General features: G+C 37.0%; 2 protein-coding genes across 2 annotated transcripts; both read left to right on the forward strand.

Annotated features, from left to right (window-relative positions):
* The first annotated feature begins 5,535 nt into the window (after window positions 1-5,535).
* On the forward strand, window positions 5,536-9,025 carry cunh6orf120 (chromosome unknown C6orf120 homolog). The gene is made up of 2 exons (XM_056252757.1): window positions 5,536-5,674; window positions 7,897-9,025. The coding sequence occupies exon 2, from the start codon at window positions 7,935-7,937 to the stop codon at window positions 8,493-8,495; it is 561 nt and encodes a 186-aa protein (XP_056108732.1). The 5' UTR covers window positions 5,536-5,674; window positions 7,897-7,934; the 3' UTR covers window positions 8,496-9,025.
* An 804-nt stretch (window positions 9,026-9,829) lies between these two features.
* mrpl4 (mitochondrial ribosomal protein L4) lies at window positions 9,830-13,471 on the forward strand. The gene is made up of 9 exons (XM_056252764.1): window positions 9,830-10,012; window positions 10,120-10,201; window positions 10,642-10,810; window positions 10,890-10,941; window positions 11,080-11,197; window positions 11,297-11,403; window positions 11,942-12,051; window positions 13,081-13,154; window positions 13,275-13,471. Exons 1-9 carry the CDS (start codon window positions 9,965-9,967, stop codon window positions 13,418-13,420), a joined length of 906 nt encoding a protein of 301 aa, XP_056108739.1. The 5' UTR covers window positions 9,830-9,964; the 3' UTR covers window positions 13,421-13,471.
* The last annotated feature ends 3 nt before the right edge of the window (window positions 13,472-13,474 follow it).

A 13,474-nucleotide genomic window follows, 5' to 3' on the forward strand; every position in this document is an offset into this window, starting at 1 on the left:
TAGGCTATTTGTAAAATACTGACATCTAAATTACATTTGTGATACATTACAAAAATATAACGCATTGGTGTAAATGTATAGGGAAGCCATATAGAAAAATGTACTTTATTATAATAAAAGACTGGATTAGATAATTTTATTTGGCCATTAAGGGCTTTATTTTGTGTTCATTTGTTGTTGCTGCTGTTTGTTAGATTCAACAGAATAACTGTTCACACAAAAGACTGAGTCTCGCTGTATCGCTCAGGATGCACTGCAGTGTCTATTCACAGGCGCGATCCCACTACTGATCGACACGGGGACTTTGACCTGCTCCGTCTCCGACCTGGGCCGGTTCACCCCTCCTTAGCCTACCTGGTGGTCCCGGGCTCCCCCAGAAGCACCATATGGATACCGAACTTAGTGCGGACACCTGATCGACATAGTCCACTGCAGTCCAGAACCCCTGAGCTCAAGCGATCCTCCAGCCTCAGCCTCCCAGTAGCTTGGACTACAGGCGCGCGCCACTGCACCCGGCGAGAGCGGTGACAATCAGCGCTGCTACTGAATCCAGTGGCTTACAGCGCCATCTAGTGTATGAAAACACAATACCAGGGAACGATTAGGCAGGATCCGTTGAACTAAAGCATTTTACGATTCCTTTGGTAGCTATATTGTTAAAGGTAAGTGGTACATTGTCTTATTTTATTTTTTATTTGCTAAATTATTTTAGCACAATACATTTAAATTATAGCTGTCTAACCACATGTAGGCCCTAGCCTGAGTTTTTTTTTATCTACTAGCCTATTTATCTTAATCTATTCTGATTGGTTAACTTAAAAAAAAAAAAAAAATCTCAGTTTAACCAATCCATCATTTGCTTTATAGATTTTCAGCTGTTTGATCGACAAAGGGACTTTGACCTGCTCCGTCTCCGACCTGGGCCGGTTCACCCCTCCTTAGGCGACCTGGTGGTCCCGGGCTCCCCCAGAAGCACCATATCGATACCGAACTTAGTGCGGACACCCGATCGACATAGTCCACTGCAGTCCAGAACCCCTGAGCTAAAGCAATCCTCCAGCCTCAGCCTCCCAGTAGCTTGGACTACAGGCGCGCGCCACTGCACCCGGCGAGAGCTGTGAGAATCAGCGCTGCTACTGAATCCAGTGGCTTACAGCGCCATCTAGTGTATGAAAACACAATACCAGGGAACGATTAGGCAGGATCCGTTGACCTAAAGCATTTTACGATCCCTTTGGTAGCTATATTGTTAAAGGTAAGTGGTACATTGTCTTTTTTTTTTTTTTTTTGCTAAATTATTTTAGCACAATACATTTAAATTATAACTGTCTAACCACATGTAGGCCCTAGCCTGAGTTTTTTTAATCTACTAGCCTATTTATCTTAATCTATTCTAATTGGTTAACTTAAAAAAATATATATCTCAGTTTAACCAATTCATCATTTGCTATCTATAGATTTTCAGCTGTTTGATCATTAAATATGTATTATAGGCTATTTGTAAAATACTGACATCTAAATTACATTTGTGATACATTACAAAAATATAACGCATTGGTGTAAATGTATAGGGAAGCCATAGAAAAATGTACTTTATTATAATAAAAGACTGGATTAGATAATTTTATTTGGCCATTAAGGGCTTTATTTTGTGTTCATTTGTTGTTGCTGCTGTTTGTTAGATTCAACAGAATAACTGTTCACACAAAAGACTGAGTCTCGCTGTATCGCTCAGGATGCACTGCAGTGTCTATTCACAGGCGCGATCCCACTACTGATCGACACGGGGACTTTGACCTGCTCCGTCTCCGACCTGGGCCGGTTCACCCCTCCTTAGCCTACCTGGTGGTCCCGGGCTCCCCCAGAAGCACCATATGGATACCGAACTTAGTGCGGACACCTGATCGACATAGTCCACTGCAGTCCAGAACCCCTGAGCTCAAGCGATCCTCCAGCCTCAGCCTCCCAGTAGCTTGGACTACAGGCGCGCGCCACTGCACCCGGCGAGAGCTGCGAGAATCAGCGCTGCTACTGAATCTATCTAGTTGCTCACAGCACCCTCTAGTGTGTGAAAACACAATACCAGGGAACAATTAGGCAGGGTGAACTATTTGTTCAATCTCTTTGGTAGCTATATTGTTTAAAGTACATTTTCTTCTTAAATACCTTTAAATAAAAAGCTAAATTAATTCAGCACAATACACTAATAATGAATAGCTGTTTAACCACATGTAGGCCCTAGGCTGAGTTTTCCATCTACCATAAGAGAAGCCTATTTATATTAATCTTTTCTAGTTCATTTTAATACATCTGGTTGACCTTTAAAAAAAAAAAAGATCTAGTTTAACCAATCATTTGCTATCTATACATTTTTTAGCTGTTTGGTCATTAAACATGTATTATAGGCTACTTAATATTGACATCTAAATTACATTTGTGAGACAGTATGAAAAAATGTACCGCATTGGTGTAAATTTATCGAACAGGGTAGCCATTAAGAACAATTGAGTTCTTTATTATAATAAACGAAGGCTGGACTGAATCATTTAATTTGGTCAATATGGGTTTTATTTTGTGTTCATTTGTTGTTGCTGTTGTTTATTAGATTCCACAGAATAACTGTTCACACAAAAGACTGAGTCTCGCTGTGTTGCTCAGGATGCACTGCAGTGTCTATTCACAGGCGCGATCCCACTACTGATCGACACGGGGACTTTGACCTGCTCCGTCTCCGACCTGGGCCGGTTCACCCCTCCTTAGGCGACCTGGTGGTCCCGGGCTCCCCCAGAATCACCATATCGATACCGAACTTAGTGCGGACACCCGATAGACATAGTCCACTGCAGTCCAGAACCCCTGAGCTCAAGCAATCCTCCAACCTCAGCCTCCCAGTAGCTTGGATTACAGGCGTGCGCCACTGCACCCGGCGAGAGCTGTGAGAATCAGCGCTGCTACTGAATCTAGTTGCTCACAGCGCCCTCTAGTGTATGAAAACACAATACCAGGGAACGATTAGGCAGGGTGAACTAAATATTTGTTCAATCTCTTTGGTAGCTATATTTTTTAAAGTACATTTTCTTCTTAAATACCTTTAAATATAAAGCTAAATTAATTCAGCACAATATAGACTACTTTAATGTATAGCTGTTTAACCACATGTAGGCCCTATAGGCTGAGTTTCCCATCTACCATAAGAGAAGCCTATTTATATTAATCTTTTCTAGTTCATTTTAATACATCTGGTTGACCTTTAAAAAAAAAAAAAAAAAATCATCTAGTTTAACCAATTAATCATTTGCTATCTATACATTTTCAGCTGTTTGGTCATTAAACATGTATTATAGGCTATTTAATATTGATATCTAAATTACATTTGTGAGACAGTATGAAAAAATTTACCGCATTGGTGTAAATGTATCTAACAGGGTAGCCATATAGAAAAATGTACTTTATTATAATAAAAGAAGACTGGATTGGATCATTTTATTTGGCCATTAAGGGCTTTATTTTGTGTTCATTTGTTGTTGCTGCTGTTGTTTGTTAGATTCCACAGAATAACTGTGCACACAAAAGACTGAGTCTCGCTGTATCGCTCAGGATGCACTGCAGTGTCTATTCACAGGCGAGATCCCACTACTGATCGACACGGGGACTTTGACCTGCTCCGTCTCCGACCTGGGCCGGTTCACCCCTCCTTAGGCGACCTGGTGGTCCCGGGCTCCCCCAGAAGCACCATATCGATACCGAACTTAGTGCGGACACCCGATCGACATAGTCAACTGCAGTCCAGAACCCCTGAGCTCAAGCGATCCTCCAGCCTCAGCCTCCCAGTAGCTTGGACTACAGGCGCGCGCCACTGCACCCGGCGAGAGCTGTGAGAATCAGCGCTGCTACTGAATCTAGTTGCTCACAGCGCCCTCTAGTGTATGAAAACAGAATATGTTCTGACAAAAACAAAACCTCCTCAGATCAGGATACGTTTGTGACCAGCTATATCACCTTTAATAGCATAACAGTTTGTTTCACAGTTATATTTTCATAATTTCTAAAAAAAATATAATAAAGTTTAGATTCAGGTGTTTCCTCTCTAACCTTATTGCCTCACTGTAAAAACAAATGTTTTTATGCACAATCCTTTTTCTTTTGTCAAATCAACTTAATTAATGTGGTTCAGATAACATTCAATTTTAAGATTCTTCTTCTTCTTCAATCTTCTTCTTTGTATTAACTCAAATATTTAGTTTTCAATTAACTAAAAAATATATAATGCAACCAGATTACTTTCTAAATTAAACCAACAATATTTTTACATGCAACCTGAATTACATAATCAGATTAAGAAAGTACTTGTGATTAGATTATATTTCAATTTAAAATACTCATAATCAGACTTCAGTTACTTTTTAATTGAGTGGGCCTATAATGTTATTCACAATCATTTATTGATTTTCACTAATTCTTTTTTTTTTTCATGTTTTAAATTTCCCTTTCTAAAAAAGCATATTGCTTCAATGCATTCAGATATTTTTAGACCAGTTAGTCAGGTGGCTCTAATAACACAGAAAATTAAGAGGCCACAAAACATTTGACCACTTAATTTACAGTAATCATTTCACTTTGAAGGAGTGTTTTCATTGCAAGTTTGCGTATCGAATCAACTCCTGGCGAACACATTAATTATTATTTAAATTATCACTCAGTAAGTATAGGCTAATTTAAACATCGCTATATCTTCAGAAAGCTTTTGTCTTTTAAACACATTTTTATTGGGTTTCTCACATTTACCATATGGGTTTCTTATTTTAAATTTGTTTATTTTAAATTTGTTACATGGTTTATTTAATTATAGTTTAGCTCCTTCACAAACCCCAGTTTGGGAAACCCTGACGTAATTTTTTTTTTAATGCACTTCATGTTGTTGATAAAGAATATATTTTTATATCAGCATGTTATTATCCTATTCAATTAAATGTGATAGATTAGTTAGGTCAAAAGTATTCTAAAAAAAGTAGTCTGATTATATTACCTACCTAAAATGTGTATTACGTTGCTAACTACATTTTTTGTCATGTAATTTGGAATCAGTAACGGACTACAATTTGCAAGTAATCTACTCAGCACTGCCTTACTCATTGATATCTTACTGATAGGTATTTTATTTTATTCTGTTTCTTATATAATATCTATTTTATTTTGTACTGTACACTGCAATAATTTGATTGTTTGGCACAATTTCCCCACTCAATTTTATCATTATTATTATCGTCATTCTTTTTTGTTTTCTGTATCATTTTTGTTTTGTTTTTAATTGTGTGTGTATCTGTGAAATGCTTATAATGTGCTTCTTTTGAAAACCTGAAAATTGTTCAACCATGGTCACTCTTGTAGCTTTTTAAGAATAAGCACACTTTTCACACTCACTATTTTATTTAAATCGTCTGCTAATAATGTTTAACTTTCTAAATCCAAATCTCACAGGAGAATTCTGATTATTTTATGTTATGCATGTCATTCCAGATCTGCTGTCCTCCTGTCCTACAGAGGGCGCTGTGGTGCGTTATAATGGCATCACGTCCCAGAACGTGCAGAAGTCAACTCAACACCTGTAACAGAAAATTCCAAACATAACGACGCTGACTCTCCTTCCTCATGGATTATTTTTGACAATGCACCGGTAACTCAAAACCATACATGTCTGTGTTAGAACCTGTGTTAATTACGGATAGTTCTTTTGTTTCAGTTTCATAAAAACTAACGTTACTGGTCTGCTAGCCAGCTAGCTGAATAGCTGTCTTATTCTTTTGTGCAAGTTTCAAGAATTAGATGGCGTTTTAATTTAGAAACGGAGAGTGTATAGTATATGGCATTGTGCAAATCATTTTATAGAGTAACGTTATAAAAAAGGTCTTCTGAGGCTACACGGGTGTCTATTTTTAACATCGCTGTTATATACAAATACACCTTTAAATTTCTGCTTTTACTTTCGACTGTGTATGAAACAAAAGCTATCTAACAAAATATCTACTTTAAGACTCCATAGCATACGCCCTGAAACGAAGTTGCACAATTCAGTTATAAGTATTTACAGTTTCATTTGAAAATGGGGTCTTGAAGCATATTTCTCTGGCTGACAGTACACGACCATGGCCATTGGCTGTGTGTGTGTGTGTGGCTGCTTAAAAATAGCGAGAGAGATATTTTTAGCAGTCAGTCCAGATGTATGACGTGTCAAATGGTGCCGTTTCACCATTATGCAAGGTTTAGATTCAGAATGCCTCTGGGGCGAAAGTCTCTTGGTCTAATGTTACAGGAAACGGATCACTAAGGCTTTTCAAAACAACATTGTAATGAATCACACTTATGCAGATAACATATTTTCCCAGATTACCAAATCCAGATGAACAAACTAAGTGAGACTTTGTGTCACAATGTATATAAAGAACAACAGATAGAATAGTCAATGAATGGTCTCTTTGTGTTTTTTATTGAAGAGACAAAAAAACAGCACAAAAAAAAAATACAAACATCCTCTTCCAATTTCAAATTCTTTTAAACAGTCAGGTCCCTCATCTGACCTCTAACAAAATAATAAAAACCACATTAGCAATATTTTGGTGGAATTTTGCAGACAAGAAAAAGGTCCATTGTCAGTAGTGTAGTGATGTATTAAGCACTGCACACACAGAAGTCCCTTTCAAACCAAACAACTTGAACATTATCAAAATCTACGTGGATAACTTTTTTTGTCCTCAAGAAGGTGGATGCAGTGTTTAGAAATTACTTTTAAGAGTTCATCTCTCTGTGTCATTGTAATTAATATACAGTAATTAATGATAGTTAAAATAAAATGTATTGCTTTCGTTTGATATTGTCCAGCTGTTTGGGGACAACATCTTTTTTAACCTTACTGTACTGTATCAAAAGCCTTAATATATAGCCTGCTTCTACTTTATTACTGTTATGGTTAATCAAGTGCTGTATGTATATATATATATGTGTGTGTTTTTGTGTGTGTGTGTGTAGTTAAATATTATTACAATTTAAAATAATGGTTTATTATTTGAATATACTTTAAAACATAACTTATTTCTGTGATGCAAAGCTGAATTTTGATCAGCCATTACTCAATCTTCAGTGTCACATGAATGATCCCTCAGAATATGTTTTTTTTTTTATGAATAAGAAGTTAAAAAATAACCGTATTTATTTCAAATAGAAATCTTTCGTAACGATATACACTACCGTTCAAAAGTTTCATTAGTCATTAGATTTCATCAAAGAAATGTATACTTTTATACAGCAAGGATGTGTTAAATTGATAAAAAGTGATAGGAAAGATTTATATTGTTAGAAAAGATTTCTATTTTGAATAAATGCGGTTCTTTTTAACTTTTTATTTATCAATGAATCCTGAAAAAAAGCATCACATGTTCCAAAAAAAATATTAAGCAGCAAAACTGTTTCCAACATTGATAATAAATCAGCATATTAGAATGATTTCTAAAGGATCATGTGACGCTGAAGACTGGAGTAATGATGCTGAAAATTCAGCTTTGCATCACAGAAATCAATTCTATTTTAAAGTACTGTATTAGTTAACAAATTGTACAGTGATATAAATTTTGTTCCTGATATCCAGCCTTCTGGTTGGATCAGGATAATACATTTTTTTGTATCCCACTCCTATAAAAAGGTTTTAAACGCATATTGAAGTTCTAGATCTAGATCAAAATCCTCAATTCAGTTCTAATCTGATTTCAGATTTTTTTTTTTTTTTTTAAACAACCTATTTACATGATTTGATCCAATCCAATAGCTGAAATACAATACTTTTTTCTTTTTTTTTTTTGCTGGGCCCTGATGATACTAAACTAATATATATGTTTTTGACTGCAGGCAGGTTACAGGTGTAGCTGGGGTCTGGCAGCAGTGACATGGCGCTGTGCTGGGGTGGTTTGTTGGTGTTGGCGGCCCTCTCCCGGGCCCTGGGCTCTCTGCAGCTTTCAGAGGAGCATTCTGTGCCAGAAGAATGGGCCCTGCTCCATGTCGTGCAAGGCCACATAGGGGCGGGAAACTACAGCTACCTGCGTCTCAACCACGAAGGACGCATTATCCTGCACATGCAAAGCCTTAAAGGGGATGCGGATCTCTACGTCTCTGACAAGACGCTGCGGCCAAACTTTGATTCCTACAAGCTTCAGTCTACCACCTGCGGCCAGGATGTGGTGGTCGTCCCGGGGGATTTTCTTAGGCCTGTTGGAATCGGGATCTACGGACATCCCTCCTACATGGAGAGTGAGTTTGAGATGAAGGTGTTTTACGACCAGACAGCACTGAAAGAAGGTAAAATTGAGAAAAACTCTTATCCTTCAGATGAGACTCCTGGTCAGTCTCAACACTCTCAGGGCCCCGAGGATGTGATGGAAGAAGAGGAATCCATCCTGTGGACTATTCTAATTGGGATTCTTAAGATCATACTTGAAATTTTGTTCTGATTTTGATGTGCCAGCTGGCAAAATATCACATTTGCCACAACGTTGTTCCCATTTAGATCAAATAAACAGATTTTTTTTTTTGACAGAGGATTAGAAATGCTTTGTCTGAAGTTTTGATTAAATATAGCGTGGCGCCTCAACCACTATATGGATTATGTTCATTTCTGCTATAGGTTTCTTAATATGTCATCTAATTTGACTAACATTTATAATTTGCATATCAACACAACTGATTGCACTTGATATGTTAAACACAAGGTTCTTTCTTTTGACCTGATTGGTTCTTTTCGGACATTTTATTGATTGAGTTAAAAAAAAACTGTTGTGTGGCGCATTTTTTTTGTCTTTTACTGACCTTGGGATGTAAATTCTAGGTTTTAAACTGCACTATGCAATCACACAAATCACCTTGTGATGAAGGTTGTACGGCTGTGCCTATTGTAAAGAGTCTGTTGGCTAATAAACAGCAAAAAAAACTTCTGCACCTGTAGTTGTAAGATACAAATAAAAGAATCACTTATTTTTGAAAATTTCGAAGTGTTCAACATTACTTAGGATTGTGTTCAGCTTTTGTGTTATATATGTGTTTTTTGTGCAAATAACAAGGTGGGGTTTCCATTTCAAAAATACCAAACGAGTGAGCTAGATAAAAACGGTCATTTAGGTTTGGTCACTGTTAATATAGTATGGTATGCCATGAATACTTAATTAGATACAGCTGTGTCTCTGAATAAATCACATCAACTATATTATAACTACATTATTATTGTTTTAGAAACAATGTACAGTAAGTATATTATTTTAGAATGTGAAGATACCTGTATATACAATAACATATTATGCTCATCTCAATCTATGTATAAATATTAGAATACTATATACATTGTATATATATATATATATATGTATATATATATATATATATACTGCCGTTCAAAAGTTTGGGATCGGTGCGATTTTTTATGTTTTTAAAAAAAGTCTCTTATGCTCACCAAGCATTTATTTGATAAAAAAAACAGTAATATTGTGAAATATTATTACAATTTAAAATAATGATTTTCTATTTTAGTATACTTTAAAATATTATTTATTTCCGTGATGCAAAGCTGAAGTTTCATCAGCCATTATTCCAGTCTTCAGTGTCACATGATCCCTCAGAAATCATTCTAATATGCTGTTCTTTTTTTTTTAAGTTTTTATGCGTCAATGAATCCTGAAAAAAATATTACAGGTTCTAAAAAAACATTAGGCAGCAAAACTGTTTCCAACATTGATAATAACTGAGTATCAAATCAGCATATTAGAATGATTTCTGGAGGAACATGTGACAACAACGCGGGTTACGTCATATGAGGGCGACGGAAGTGTGCGCACGCCATCACGACCTTCCTGACAGGAAAACCAAATAATGTAAGAAGCTGAAATTATAACAGCAGTGCTTTTAGTATTTATTTTATTCAGCCCGCATCATGTTTCGTACCACGTTGGCAATATGTGGAAGAACAGTTGTTAAAAGGGTAAGTGTGCGCATGCAATTCATCATGTTAAACGTTTGTGCATAGGATTTTTCTGTTCATGCTGATACACACACTGACTAGTTAAACAATGATTTTTCTCAAACCAGTTCATCTCATCGGTCTCTGGAGAAAGCGCGCTTCCATCAAATCTGCGACTCCCATCAAATCTCATCGGAGTCGCGGGACAAAGTAGGCAAAGCTTTGTTTATTAAATAGAGAATTATAATGCATTCTTCTTCTTGTGAGAAGAAAAAGTCTCTGGCTTTGAAGTGTTTTCAGCTTTACACTCTTACTTACATCCTTGAGTTAAAAGTACACCACGGTAAAAATAGTTTTTACAAATATACCATAGTTACAGAACAGCTGCCACAATGAATCTGAGAACTTTCTATTAGCTGTTATTATCTAAAGCTATTCAACCAAATGACAGATGGAGTGCAAGGGCAACCTATATTAATTTAATATAGTTTCACACAGTAATAACAACTGAAGTAATTAAATGATTGGAAGGAACTTCGGCTTCCATGCAAAATTTTTGTACGTTGTCAATGAAAGTGCAACAATGCCATTTTAAAATGCATGAGGCGTGTGTTTTCATCGAACCGAGCGTGTCTGAAATGTTGTTTCAGAGAGGGCTCCTCCATCCGGCTCTGATCTTCCAGTTCTGCGGAGATGTGACGCTGATATCCCAGCTCACCTGGCACCCACTCAAACGTGGCTCGAGTCTTTGGCCAGTCTTGACAGTGAACCGCTTGGCGTGGTTGACCTACACCCTGATGTCTTCTCAGTGCCTGTTAGGTAAACCATTTAATCCTCTGAATCATTTCAGGAGTTATGCTGCAAACAAATGGTCTTTTTTTTCTGTTCTTATTAATAGGTTGGACATTCTCCATGCTGTAGAGGTCTGGCAACGTAATTTCAAACGAATAGTAAGTAACCCTGAGGAGCATTTTATGCTTTCCGGTTTGGACTTGTGCATTAAGATACCGTCCAAATCATGTTCTATGAACCTCTGTCATATTGAATCATTGCGAATGAAATAAACATATGTAATGTGATTACTGTAGAGCCATGCAAAAGTCAAGTCAAGAGCTGAAGTCAGCGGTGGAGGGAGGAAACCTTGGAAACAAAAAGGAAGTGGGCGGGCACGACAAGGAAGCATTCGTTCTCCACTATGGAGGGGAGGTGAGCTATAATTTTGAGTTCAGTTTTAAACGCATAGATGACAATATATAGCAGTAAACCCTCTGAATCACTAAACAAATGCTCCTCTTGCACATTCAGGAGGAGTAGCTCATGGTCCACGAGGACCAACCAGCTATTATTACATGTTGCCCATGAAGGTGCGGGTGCAAGGGCTGAAAATCGCCCTAACTGCCAAACTGGCTCAGGTGAGGGGGGCTGTGCTCTAAAAGTCTTGCTTGCTTTGGAATGCATACTGTTTTACTAGTATTTCATATTTTGTTGGCTTTAAATATTTAAATGGTCAGTTGTCATTTCAATTTTAAGTATTCGTTATTTTATGTGTTTTATACATATATTTGTATAGTTCTATTTAGCTTTTACCCAGCAAACATTCGGACGTTTAATTACCGTTAAAAAGACATCCCGCCCACACATCCCGTCATGGTTAAAAAAATAGTTCCACAATGAAAGTCGAACGGACGTCTTTGATGTTATCTATTCTGTGTTTACCGATTTATGCCATCCTACCGCGATTTTTGGCCAGGGACTCGACGGTGCTCGATTACTTAAATCTTAAGTTCCTTAAACTTTTTTTTTTTATTCATGTAATTATTTTATTTCAGTTAACAAACATTTTTTTAGTTTTAGTTAACAGTAGCAAAACGGATGCGTTTGTCAATAAGTGAAAAGTGGTTTGGTTCATAAATTATTCTATTAGACAAAATAGTCTCATTATTTTTCCAGGATTACCTTCATATTGTGGACTCACTGGAGATTCCCACTCTAGACCCCCACTATCTCCAGGACCTGGTCAAACACAGACAGTGGGGGGATTCAGTCCTCATCGTTGACGTGTAAGTCTGCAAGAGGGGATGTATATGCCATTGCAAACCTGATATATTTGTTTCCTTAAAGGGTTAGTTCACCCAAAAATTTAAATTATGTCATTAATGGCTCACCCTCATATCTTTCCAAGCCCGTAAGACCTCCGTTCATCTTCAGAACACAGTTTAAGATATTTTAGATTTAGTCCGAGAGCTTTTTGTCCCTCCATTGAAAATGTATGTACGGTATACTGTTCTTGTCCAGAAAGGAAATAAAGACATCATCAAAGTAGTCCATGTGACATCAGTGGGTTAGTTAGAAGTTTTTTTGAAGCATCGAAAATACATTTTGGTCCAAAAATAACAAAAACTACGACTTTATTCAGCATTGTATTGTCTACCGGTCACTGAACGCGGATTGACAACAGAACCGGAAGACAATACAATGCTGAATAAAGTCGTAGTTTTTGTTATTTTTTGGACCAAAATTTATTTTCGATATGCTTCTAAACATTCTAACTAACCCACTGATGTCACATGGACTACTGATGATGTCTTTATTTCCTTTCTGGACAAGGACAGTATACCGTACATACATTTTCAATGGAGGGACAGAAAGCTCTCGGACTAAATCTAAAATATCTTAAACTGTGTTCTGAAGATGAATGGAGGTCTTAGCGGGCTTGGGACGACATGAGGGCGAGTCATTAATGACATCATTTTCATTTTTGGGTGAACTAAACTGATAGTTCACCCAAAAATGTAAAATTCAGTCATTAATTAATTACTCACCCTCATGTCGTTCCAATCTGTTCATCATATAAAGCTATCGAGTCTCTTCAGGAAATTTGGACTTAACTGCTCAATTAATATGGATTAGTTTCACAATCTCTTTATGGACTTTTTGAAGGATTCAAGTGGTAGTTGTGTAGACTGTCAATGGAGGGACAAAAATAACTCAGATTTCATTAAAAAGGTCTTCATTTGTGGAACGACATGAGGGTGAGTAAATTTTTGGGTTTAAGTAATTTCTTCTTTTTTTGCATGCTTGCATTCCAGAGGTGAAGAATTCCCTCAGAACATTCTCAAGGCAACCGAAAACCTGAAAACAGTGAATATTATTCCAGCTATAGGTAAACAAACTAACCACATTATAAGCGCACATTTATTGTAGACCGAACATAAGGGAATGTGGCTTTTGTATTAAAGCTTCCGTGAAGTTGAAAAACATTATATGCAATTTGTTTTTACAGGTCTAAACGTCCACAGCATGTTGAAACACGAGAGCCTGGTTCTCACTCTGGAAGCTGTAAAATTTCTTGAAAAGAAGCTTCTTTGGCATGATGTGCGTTACACTCCCCTGTATCCCTTTAAACTCCCATACAGAGACCTGCCATGAACACAGCATTGATTTCAGAGTATTAAAAAGTTTATTTCATAAAAACAGTGATCA

The sequence above is a fragment of the Rhinichthys klamathensis genome, unplaced genomic scaffold (assembly GCF_029890125.1).
Source record: "Rhinichthys klamathensis goyatoka isolate OS25496 unplaced genomic scaffold, OSU_Roscu_1.1 h1tg000098l_1, whole genome shotgun sequence".
In the NCBI taxonomy this organism is placed as follows: domain Eukaryota; kingdom Metazoa; phylum Chordata; class Actinopteri; order Cypriniformes; family Leuciscidae; genus Rhinichthys; species Rhinichthys klamathensis.